Raw genomic sequence first — 12,713 nt, forward strand, 5'->3', positions numbered from 1 at the left:
GGAAATCCCTTTAATTTATAGAGGAAAATCTAAGGGTGATTTACTTCTTTTAATGGGCTATTTATTCAAGAACATGTAACTTCAGTCACTTATGAGGAATACACACTTACAGAATAGGGTCCAACAGATTGGGAAGTGTATTGGATACACAGGACTCTAAAGACTGAACAGATCAGTACATCAAACTCCTGATTGAGTTGACTGGTGGAAACCTAACTTAGGTGGAAAATACAATTACGTTTAGTTTAAAGTAAAACATTAGTTTATCATATTGGGCTATGAAAATGTGGCCAAATGTCACCTACTGAACCTGCTGTGGTTTTTACACTTGAAGGACATTTGCAAAGCTTTAGACACACTCAGTTTTTTTTTAAGATATTTTGAATAAATGGTTAACAGACCGCTAAGACTTCCAACCACTAAAAGCACTTTACACTACATGTCAGCATTCAAACTCTCTCAGACATTCATCGACTGCTGGCAGAGTTTCCAACCTGCCAATCAGGATCTAATGAAACACATATTCAGAAACCAATCACCTAGCTTTCCATATCAGTTTTTAAATCAGAACATCCGCACTTTGTTCCTCTTTTTTTTTTTGCAAACTTTGAGCTCAGCTATGTCCTTTACCTGCACTTTTAAAACCTTCTACTTTATGAAGTAAGGTTTGTATTACAGTACCACATCATCAAGCAGCTTGATACCAAAGTGTCTGTAAAATCTGTAACGTGCCAAAAAACAACACAAATAAAATGACTAAACCAAAGTCGTCTCCCGTTGTATCAGTTGAAATGTAAAGTGATTTTTTTTTATGATACAAATAATGTAATGTTTCATAGTGTGGGCTGTAAGTTCAGTAAGGTTAGTAAGTGAAAGAAATTAAGGTTATAAATCCATACACATGTTGATTTATAGCCACTGTTTGGACCAGCTAGCCTCCAGCTGGTCCAAACAGACCCTACCTGGACCCGTTATATTATTATAGGTCAGAACAGAAATGTAATGAATCACCCATTTTTTCAGTTTTTGAAACATTCAAATGATTTGTTTCTTGTACATGGGTTTGATCTGTTTGATTTGGATTCCTCTCCACTTTTTGTGCAGTTCACCAGGAGACTTAAAAATGATTCTAAAGGAAACTACAGTCCTCTTCACAAGATACACAACCTCTTTGAGATGATCAGTGGAAACATGCAGATCCTCTCAGTCAGGGCTTTATAACCTCTGACCTCTCATTTAATCCAATCCAACACTTACTGGATTTCTACCATATACCAAATGATACCAATAAGTTACCATACCAGAATCAGCTTTATTGACCAGGTATGTTTACACATACAATACATGTAACCCTGTAAAATGTTCTATGTTCAAACATTACCATTAAATAATAAACAGTCAACAAATATGTTAAAGCCTACATAAGACAATATTTCAGTGGTGAGGAGTGAAATAAAAATACGAGTTAATGTACGAGGTAGATGCTTTTCACAGTAATTGCAAAAAAGAGGATAATTATACTTACCGTACACGTTAAAGTATTTGTCCAGTGAGTGTTGTGTTACAGGGTTATTGCACAGCAACATATCTGACGCTCTGTGACAGTTACCATGCTAAACCATACCATAGTACCTTACCAAAATATATTCCATACCATTTCTAGATCTACAAAGATGATAACATAGTTTGGATTGAGTCTGTTTAATGTTGAATACTGATGTAGTAGTTTGCAGAGTGAAACTGGAAGTGTCTTTGTATGACAGAACATTTGCCTTCGATAGAACTTTAAATGGTGACTTTGAACAAACATCTTTTTGTTGCCCCTCTGCTGTGTTACTTTATAAGTAAAAAAAAACAAAACATACACATGATTAAGCATCACAATGTTTGTAGTTACAGTGGTCATGATGAATAGTGCCAACAGAAAGGGTAAATAGATGCTATTCATTTTTGTGAGTGTGTGTACACACATACAGTACTTCATGCCACTCCTTCAGAAGTCACTGACCAAGTTCAAGTTAGGGCCACCTCAGTCAAGTCTGGACATGCTCCTTAAACGTAGGGTATTGAAGTTTAAAGAAGTGAATGACATGTTTCTTGGTAAATATTTATTTTGCTGAAACATAAAGAGCTGCAGGGAGCTCAGTTCTCATGTCACATCAGGTTGACTGTTTTACAGTTACAGGCTGTTAGATAAAGTTTCTAATTTGTGGTCCCAACATAGTGATGCTATGTGCAGAGACATCACTGAGGAAGATATCTCTGTATGCAGCCACTTCTCTTCACTGTAAACCGCTAACATGTGTATTGACATAAACTAAAAGAGTCAGTTTTGGTCCTAACGCTGCTTCATGACCACCAGGTTCCTCAGCATGTCGAAGGAGTTCCCATCAGGCTCCACAGAGACCAGGCCTTGCTCCCTGCTGTGCACCTGCAGGAATCCATTCTGGTCCAGCCCCACTACGTCCGCCTCCAGCCCATCTTCGCTCCACAGACGTATCTTAGTCCCGCTGAGGACAGAGCACAGAGAGGAGGTGAACGTGGGCTCCAGGAGACGATCGGAAAGATCAAATATGAAAAACAATCGCATGAAACGTTTTGGGGGAAATATTATACTAACTGTAAAATACATTCTTTTATTTGATTTATACATGTATGTGTTATGACCAAGAACTATAAATGAGGGACATGGTCGCAGTGATGTCACGGGCCCAGGTTCAAATGCAGCCTGTGGCTCCTTTCCCGCATGTCATTCCCCACTCTCTCTCTCTCTCCCTGATTTAAAACTCTATCCACTGTCCTATCGCTCCATTAAAAGGCCCAAAAATAAATCTTTAAAAAAAAAAGGAAATACTATCTCAACCTAACTTTTGGTCAACCGGCAAAAAAGGATGTGCTGAGGGGGGCTTTTGACTGGGCTGTAAATTTGATGATTTCTGCATTTTGGAATGGGTGTGTATGTGATTTAGCTTAGCCAGCCTTGGAGCCCGCCTTAAATCCTGAGACAAACTTTGACTTTGAGTTGATTTTGTGGTCAAAGCAGTAGTCACTTCTCTCTGCTGATGTTGCTCTTGATGCCCTCTTCATGTGTAAGTGTTGTTTTTTAATCACCTAGGCTGTGGGCCAAACAGCCGACTATTCACTGTTCTGTTGTTGATCCTGATAAAAAGAACAGGGGAGGGGGGGGGGGGGGGGGGGGGGTCTTTAAGGTGCTCACCTGTGGATCCACCTCCTGTAGTATGTGGGCAGCACGGCATCTGGCCCCCCTTCCTGGAAGCTGCTGATGAGGCTCTCCAGGGACGTGACGGAGCGGGCGATGAGCTGGGGACAGCTGAGCGGCTGCAGGCTGCTGCCGTGCTCACTGTTGTAACGCTGGATCAGATCGTTGATGCACACCGTGGGGTTACTGTTGGTCACGTTGAACCCGCAGCCTGCAGAGACAACAAGAGACACATTCATTTTTGGCTGCTCAGAGACCTAGCAAGGACACGCTGAAATCATTAGTTAATCAATCAGTCTTTATTTGTATAACGCCTCAAGACACTTTACAAAAGAGCAGGTAAAATACCTTACTCATTGTTTTATTATCTACAAAGTCCCAACATGAATCCATCATGAACACAGCACTAAGAAACAATTAGCAAAGTTACAGAGGCAAGGACATTCAGTAGAACCTTTCTTTCTTCATGCTCTAACTGAAATATGAAGGTATGAAAATAATCAGTGACCGTCCTCAGATCAGTAAGTCTGGACTCTCAGGGTCCTCAGAGTTCATGAAGGCACATCAGAAACATGAATACAAAAAAAATACATATACTTTAAAAGCTGAAGCGGATTTCAACTGAACGGTGTTATTCTATATGAGGCCGTTAAAGGATTTGTGAGATAGAGTCCACTTATTAAGAGTTAAAAGTTTCAGCCAATGACGAGGCTGTAAGGTCGAACAAATTCAGCTAATGAGAGGAGGGCTGAGGGGGGAAAGAGGTGGGTTGGATGAAGGGTACAGCTAACAGTGGTTCTCTTGAACCTAGGAACAGTCTAGTTGGCTAGTGTTAGCGAGCGTTACAGTGTGGGCCGATAAAGCCATAAGCTATTCAGACCTATATCGTTTTTTAAAACCAGGCTGTAAACACATTGTAACATTTACCATATCAAAAAGAAACCTCTGATCAAAAAGGCTTGTGTATATTTACCTACGAGCAGATGAAAGGTGGAGCCAATCACGGTGGACGTCACCAGGACACCCCCCAGCTTCATCAGGTCACTGTAGTAGATGTCATTGGGCCACTTCACCCTCAAGTCGATGTCCTGACAAACATGATCAGCTGTTAACACGATGCACACTAATAAAACACACGCAGCATCATTCTCTGTCACAGTTCTATTTATTAACAAATTGAACGCACCAGTATCAGTCTGTTAATGCTTGCTGTGAACACATCCTAATTCTCTCCTGACGACAAATTGAGATCCGATAGCTCAGAGCGCATATGGAGATGGTCTGGGATGCCTTTGTCCACATTGATTTATCAGTGTAAACGCTCATGTGCCACATTAAGGACCGCCCACTCCCCCCCCCCCCCACCTGTATCCACAGCAACAATCACGTAGCGTAGCCTAGAGACCACCTTCCTTTCTTACATGAACGGATTTAATATTTCTCTGCTATGCCTCGGCAAAATCGTTGCTTTAAAATGTCTCATGTCATTCCAACACATGAAGATGTACTTCATGCATTTAGTGTGCACAGAATCACAGATATAAAGTTTCTGTATTTATTCAGTAAGTACGACAGCATACTGATTAGAAAGGAGAGAGAGAGATGGTATAGATCATACAGTGATCTGCGAGTGTAGTTTATAACAACGCAGTGCAGTAAAGATAAAATGATTCATGTCAATTCAATGTCTAAATGACCCCAATCATTTTGTCTGTTTTTTTTACCCCACCTTAAACTGACTCCAGTATGCTGTGTAGACATAGTTTTCATAAAATCATAAAAAAGTTTTATACCACATCATCACTTCTGTCACTTACAATGCACTCTGTTCTGCTGCTCATGCAGTGTGTGTGTGTGTGTGTGTGTGTGTGTGTATAATTGCACCTCTCTTGGCTAAGTCTGCATCACAGTTTGTTGTCATCATTGAATGTTTTTTGAGGTCTAAAATGAGGGTCTCTATAGATTTGCATTTGAAACGGGAAAGTGAGAACCAATCCCAAATGGTCACTAGCGATGCATCGTTTATGCCAAGTGTGAGGGCCCGTACGTGTGTGCTGTCCACATGTTATACGACCGCCATGGATGGATGTTAATTCAAGGCCAAATCAGGGCCTGATATAAACTGGTACACAAGATGAAGTGGGGCTGGCTGTTACCTCATATCCAGGAAGTGTGCGAACAGCCTCCACCACAGCCAGAGCAGCCAGGTGCTGGAGGAAGGGGATCCTCTGTCCGAGTCTTGAGCTCAGGTCTACCTGGACACTCAGAGTGAACATGGCACACCCCAAAGGGCTTAGCCAGGCATTCCTGCCTCGTCCTGCAGAAAACAAAGCAAGAATCTATTAATATAAGAGGGGAAACCAGTTTGTAATAACAGATCATATAAAACAAAACCAGGGAAGCAAGGTGCAAACAGATTATTAAGGTGACTCCAGACCTAGTCCGAAGTTCTGGTGCAAACTTTGAACAGATATGTTTACAAGTCAGTCACTTGTGCAGTTGAAAAACAACAACAATGAATAACGAGAACATTATTTATGAAAACATTGAGGTATGTTATTACTGTGACAGCCTGAAGCTGAGGAGAGGAATGAGTTCAGCAACTTTCTAAATAGCACAAAACCATGTTTGTGCAGGAATTTATCTGCAATGTTTGGTAATTCAAAACAAGGAATTCCTAAATATTGGGGTGTCAAGGACTTCTATTTTTGTCGCCATGGATAACATTTGTATTGTGACAACCTTAATGTAGATGCATCAGTGTTAAGTTCAGTCTGATTCATAACCATCTTAAAAACCCTCACATAAGTGGTAACTCAAAGCAAATGTAAGAATCTTTCATCTGGTATCTATTTTGGCACTTACTGTGGACAAAAACATTTTCATTTGTAAGTGATATTAAGAGTGATTATCATTCAATCAAATGATACAGAAACAGTTATCTAGCTGATTGTCTGGTTTTAGAGCCATCTTTAATAAACTGAGACTGCTCTATAACCAGTTCTTTATTTGAGACAGTTCAATCAACAGAAAATCGGTGAAAGTTGAAGCTATAATACAATCAATAATCCCTAAAAATTTAACTTTAACACATTTAATGAAATTTTAAATTAGTATGATAATTCACATTTAAATTACATAATTACTAAGCAATCACAGCCTGTTGAATACTGTCAAGTATCTTCAACAGGACCATGGTGACGTTTATGTGTAAGTGGTTTTCAAGTTTTAAAAAGACTGAAGTCAGAAAATCTTGAAAATCTTTGTTTTCGTGAGGTTCAGACTGAGCAGTGCTGAAGATGAAACATGTCTGGTTCTGGTCAGGGTGTAGTATTTTAAGAGAGAGTGTAGAGTGCATGCATCATACATACACATTGACATGTAGGAAGTGGGTTCAGATGAAACATTGGGAGGTATGTGTACTGGTTCTCACCTCTGCCGTGACTCTGTCGAGCAGCGACTGCAATTAAGCCCACGTCTTTCGGTGATTTCAGACTGAGCCTGCAGGAGGATGAGAGGAACACGGGGACATTAGAACCTGCTGCAGTGTTTCAAACTCAACACAGACTTCATAATCATTCTCATTGTAAAGCACATTTCATTTGAGAGATGCACATGACATGAGAGATGATCTTTATATAGAGCTGTGGTCTGCATTATGTTTATGGTTTTACTGATGACCTTTTGAACTCTTTCATTTGAAATTAAATTCAATTTTGTGAATGAATGTGGAAGACAAGTTGAGGGAACAGTGTCTGTACCTTTACATGTTAGGTTTTTTGGAATGAATACTCATGTAAATAAAGAAGAGAGAAGAGAAAGACCTCTTCTGTACAAGCAGCAACATACAGATAGACACAACAGATCATTAAAGAATGATTATAACAGCTGACTATCATTAGGGTGAATAAAGCTGATGTATTGAAACAAGTAGACCGCTGCCCCTTCGCTCTGTTAACGTATAATGAGCAGAGGAAAAGAGTGCAGTATTTCTGCTATTGTGATGCAAAGCTAGTCAGCAGTAATGCAGCGTAAGATCAGTGCCAGTGTTAGAGCCACATAGAAGCTTGTAAGAGATTTGTCCAAGTGTTAATCAGAGTTACACTGTGAGCTCAGGGGGGGTAATCACACTGCCTGTTTCATTTGTGCTGCAGGCTAACAGCACTGAGAGCATAAAGCTTTAGGCTGGGAGAATACAGAGATTAGTACTACAAGAACAAACTGCTTTGAAGTTCAAAAGAGCCCCTGACCATTTAAACTTATAAAACTAAATGAGAACCATTCTGTAAGTTCACCACTGGAGAAAATATAACATATAAACGCTATATTAAGAGTTAAGTCTAAGTCCAAAAGAATCATTAAAAAACACAACTTTGTAATATTTTAATAAAGGCTGTCCATTTTTTTTTTTTTTAAATGTTGTGACCCTAACAGTCCAAACTGCAATTTATGCATAGTAGTCAGCCAGATGTGCGTGACGGTAAAAAAATGTAAAGAGGAATAACTTTAAAATCGGAAAAAAGCTCAGGCTCAGGAATTCGCTGGTTGGTCTATATTTCACACACAGCTCTGACTTAAGGTCTTTGCACATTGAGTCCGTATTTTGCGGATGCGTGTTTTTTGGATCCGTAATTCAATAAGAAAAACGTTACGCACAAAAACCTTTGACAAAGAAAGAGAAAAGACAAACTGTCGAGTACCGATCAAGCAGTAAAGATCATTTTTTGGCTCTTTCACTCCTTGAAAAGAAAAAGAAAACTGCTCCACTGCTTAAAACAAGAAGACAACCAGTTTCCATTCATCAATTGATCCTAATCAGAGGTTGGCAGTGTATGTTTGAGGTAGGGACACAACAGACATGCACGCACGCACGCACGCACGCACTCACTCACTCACTCACTCACTCACTCACTCACTCACTCACTCACACAGGGAAGGATGCGAAATAACGCAGAAAATCGAACCTGTTAGTAAAAAAAAAAAAGACATCCGGAAGTTTTGGAGTGAGTGATTGACACAACATGAGATCATGTTTCTTTTTAAGCAAGCAGAGATCTGAACAATGTGGGAGCACAAATACTTTAACACAGACATCATGTGTTGATGTCCTGGCATCCAGCACCACCGTTAAGGAATTTGGGAGTTCTATTTGTTCAGGACATATCCTTCAACTTCCACATGACACAAATATCAAGGAGAGCCTTTTTAGCATCTAAGATCATATTATGTACAAAGAAAAGTGATCTCTCCTCACAAACTACCCATCGTGTTAAGTACTGCGAGTAATGTCTGATACAGAGACTGAAGGTTATCAGAGAGAGAGAGAGAGAGAGAGAGGGGAGTCCACAGTGGGTGCACTGATTGTGGTGTGACTTCCTCTTTTATTTATGAAACTTCTCCTGCTGTTGTTTAAATGGGCTTGTGGTTGCTGCTGGTGTGATTCTGCATTCTCTCAGTCGTTCTCTGCCATTTACAGGTATCAGCCTCCAACTGTTGTAATAACAGAATTGCAAAGTGAAACATTTTAAAACCAGAGTTGTGTGTTTGGGCGACTCCATGAAACGTACTGCTGATAAAGACTGTCAAAGAAGCAGACACATGGCAGAGAGAAAAGGAAAAAGGTGGTGAAATATTTTTGAAAAATCAGCGTTATTTAAAAGGTTATCAGGACAGTGTCAATCATTTCCAAAGCTAAACGTAAGCTGAATTAACCTAATAGGACAGTGGTAGCAGAGACAGTGGTGCACCCTCTGTAATGTTCCTCTTACTGCTGAGATCTCTTTTGACCACTGCCACCGTTGTCGTCCATTCATTCAGACATCAGCAGAACAAAGACAGACAAAGTAGCACAATCATCAGAGAGAAAAAGGGGTCACTGTTGTCCTGACGAAGAGCGTGGGCCTCTAAATCCTCGCACAGGACTCTTTGTTTTAGGGGGGGGGGGGGGCAGCTAAGCCACTGGGGTCACCCCCTCAGATACTTGGGGTCAGGAGGACAAAGACCCCTCCCCAGCAGAGTCATCTGTGAGAGAAGGACATGTGATAATAAGCTGTGTGCACGTCAAAGACACAAGGCACACAGAGAGAGAGCAGAGGAGACTGTCAGCCTGTTAGCTCTTCTTCTTATGAGCACATTTCTGACTGCATCGAACTACACCGACATGTTTACAGATGCGCAAAGTAAAGCTTGTGCAGATGTTTTTTATGCGTAATGTAACCAATCAAGTGGCTGTGTTTGATGCCACCAGTGAAAATATCATTTTCCTGAAAGCCATTTATCCTCCAGACCCAAACCCTCTCACTTCCCGGATTAAAATATCTCAGATTAAAAGATTATCTCTGCCGTCAATGCTCATTTTTGAAACAGGATTTTGGGTGCATAAGCGTGTTTGCATTGATCATTCAGCAGCATAGAGGGGCTGATCAATAAGAGAGGACAAACTAATCTGTAAATGTGATTAATTGAGCTAATCCTGTTTACTGAGGGACAGCACAAATGATCATTTCCAAATAGCACTATTGGAAGTGATCAATGAGAAAGGGAGCTCCATTACCACAGGGCAGCTGAGGCACCACTCAAGTGACCTTGTACTGTCCATCTGGACCCCGCCGGCTGCCCTGGCTCAGGTTCTGGACTGCAGTCACCGTCAGACACCTTCAAGTGTTCACGCTGCTGTTTTTCACACTCTAGTACAAAAGTATCACTGTAGGACCGCAATGCTGGTGCGTGTGTGTGTTTCAGTTTTAAAGCCATGGGACATAAATCATTGTTTGAGGGTCCCATGTCCTGATGGTCGTGGCCTCCCTGTGCAGTGTTAATTGCTCAGGAAGGCAACAACCTTGTTCCATGACTAAGATGAGATATTGCAATGCTATGAATAGATCTTTGATTATAAAAACTCAGATGAAACATATGTTTTGTTTTTGTTAATGAGACACAATGGGAGTCAAATTTTAGTGGTGGGCTTTTGAAATCCATTATATTTCCCCCCCGCTGTGCATCTAATTCATTCCCCCAAAATACAAGCAGGAAGAGGAGACGTGTATGTGTATGATGTGTGTGAAGCTGAGCCACAGAGAGAGCACAAGGTGATGTGATAACTAGTGTTTAGGAGCTAACTACTGTACAGCCTTCAGTCAGTGAATGAAGCCCAGCGCACTCTGTACAACCTAATTGTTTATGATGCACCACCACAGCTCACCATTCATGTGCTCACACTGTATGACCCCGACTGTCGGGCACCACCTGAGAGCTCACACTGTAAAAGTAAAATTGGGGCCGAGCAATTGTCAACAGAGAGCTTCAACAAGTCAGAGGTTGAAATCTCTATGTGTATTTAAATTGTGTCATATGCAGCAGGAGCTCAGTCTGTAGGGACTTGGGTTGGGAACCGGAGGGTCGCCGGTTCAAGTCCTGGCACGGATCAAGTCTGGAAACTGGCCTGGTAGCTGGAGAGGTGCCTGTCCACTTCCTGAGCACTGCCGAGGTGCCATTGAGCAAGGCAACTAACCCCAAAAAACTGCTCTGGAGTGCTCGCTGTGGACAGGCCCCTCTCTGTGACCTCTCCATTAATGCATGTCCATAGGATCCTGTTTGTGCATGTGTTTTCTTCATGTTCATTAAACAGAGTGTAAAACTGAATTTCCCCTCACATGATTAATGAAGTATAAATTATTATTATATGCAAAGGCTCCAATACAGACCCACAAAAAGCTCTCAATCTCTCCCTCTCACACACTTAGCATCACACTTAAACACAAGCTAACTAGCAGCTAAATAATAACAAATATTCCCTGTCAGCTTGAGGTCCACAGATAATTCCTGCCCATGTTTCCTTTATGGTCGGAGGGTTGGAAGACAGATTGATTTTAGGTGATCATGTGAGACGCTGCCCGGACAAATCAGGACAAAAGTCATGGAGATGGGGAATTAGCTTGTGGCTCAGCTATCACTGTGACCGAAATATGACACATGCCAGAAAATCATACAACCTACAGGGCAGTGATTGGCAGTCAAACACTGCATGACTAAAGACGTCCAATCAGGCCGACATTTGGGCCCAAAAATCAGTCTTACAATTTAAACGTCTAGTTTAAACCGTCCTGAAACTGTACAGTGTCTGCAGACTCAAGATCTGTACTTCATAGTGTTATAATATCACTGATTTCCCACCTTATAAGGCTGAGGCTTCACTTTTTAATAATGTATAAAAAAGCTGTTTAATCATTTAATGTAGCTCTTCTGGTCTTAATGTAATGCAGTACAGTAACCTGTTCCCTTTGAGTGTTTGATTATTATATGTTCATTTTATTGATTTAGCTGTTTAAGGTTTTTCATGTTATAATGAGTTTAGAAAAACAGCTTATACATACTGTCTTCATGATACCACGTTTATCATACCTGTATTACGCTGACTGAATTATTTAAGAAGACGGGAAGTGTTTTGACTAAAAGTAGACTAAAATTCGACCCACAACTTTTGAGTTGCGGTCAACTAAAACTTGACTATAAAAGGTCAAAATGACTTAAAATGTGACAAAAGCGGGGTACTGCTGGGGGAGTGGTTGGTGCCTGCACCTCATGTGCAGAGGCTGCAGTCATCCAAGGCGGTCAGCCGAGGTTCTAGTACGACCTGTGGCTCTTTTCCCGCATGTCATTCACCCCCATCTCTCTCCCTGATTTCTGACTCTATCCACTGTCCTGTCTCTACAATAATAAGAGCCCAAAAATAAATCTTAAAAGAAAAAAAGTGACAGTGGAATAAAAACTAATACACAAATTGACAGATAATGCAACAAATCAATAAAAACAAATTAACAGGTAAAAAGAGCCAAACATTTTTTTTTAAATCAATCAATAAAAAACTGCTAAATAGTAAATGAGATGCCTAGGAACATTTCTAAAGGATATGTAAGGCTTCAAAAACATGCAATAAGATCTTTAAATAAGTTCTTAATCCATATGTAGCTGCTTAAGGGAAACAAGGACAGGTGTAATGTAGTCATTTCTCTTGCTATGCGTTTAAAGCCTGGCAGCAGAGTTATGAATTCACTTCAGTCTTTTTAAGGCGCTGGGCCCCCAAAGGTCTCATACCGCGGTGGTCTCCGCCCCTGATGTACTGAGGCAGTCCTCTTTCTGGCCCCATCAGACCACTTCGGTTAGGCTGAAATGAAATTCTTGCGTTTGTGGCCCCTGAGTTGGACTATGTGGCCCTTCCCATCAGAGGGGTCTCAGGGCTCCAGAGCATACCGGCCCCTCCTGTCGACACAAACTGGGTTCAGGTCAAACACGGCTCCATGTGTTCCCCCGAAATAAGAGGCATCTGCTGACAATCTGTGATAATTGCAGGTGGAGCATGCAAGGTCAATTGAGCCAATTAGATTTTTATGGTTGAACCTGTTGCCACGGTTATGAGAAGTGGGCTGTATTTTTCACAGGAAACAGGACCCTAATTCATACAGTGTCAGTTTGGATATTGGATTACCTGTGAAAA

At 41.0% G+C, this 12,713-nt stretch overlaps 1 protein-coding gene across 2 annotated transcripts in view; it reads right to left on the minus strand.

The window, feature by feature from the left end:
• Positions 1-1,685: 1,685 nt before the first annotated feature.
• Positions 1,686-12,713, minus strand: part of hlcs (holocarboxylase synthetase (biotin-(proprionyl-CoA-carboxylase (ATP-hydrolysing)) ligase)) — a 32,043-nt gene continuing 21,015 nt past the window's right edge. For both annotated transcript variants that reach the window (XM_061055737.1, XM_061055736.1), the window contains 5 exons: positions 6,654-6,721; positions 5,377-5,537; positions 4,194-4,308; positions 3,218-3,431; positions 1,686-2,510 (listed from right to left, as the gene is read on the minus strand). In XM_061055737.1, coding sequence (XP_060911720.1) covers positions 2,339-2,510; positions 3,218-3,431; positions 4,194-4,308; positions 5,377-5,537; positions 6,654-6,721 — 730 coding nt within the window. In that variant the 3' untranslated portion in view covers positions 1,686-2,338. The remainder of the gene's footprint in view (positions 2,511-3,217; positions 3,432-4,193; positions 4,309-5,376; positions 5,538-6,653; positions 6,722-12,713) is intronic.

Source organism: Labrus mixtus, chromosome 14 (assembly GCF_963584025.1).
Source record: "Labrus mixtus chromosome 14, fLabMix1.1, whole genome shotgun sequence".
NCBI classification, from domain to species: Eukaryota; Metazoa; Chordata; class Actinopteri; order Labriformes; family Labridae; genus Labrus; species Labrus mixtus.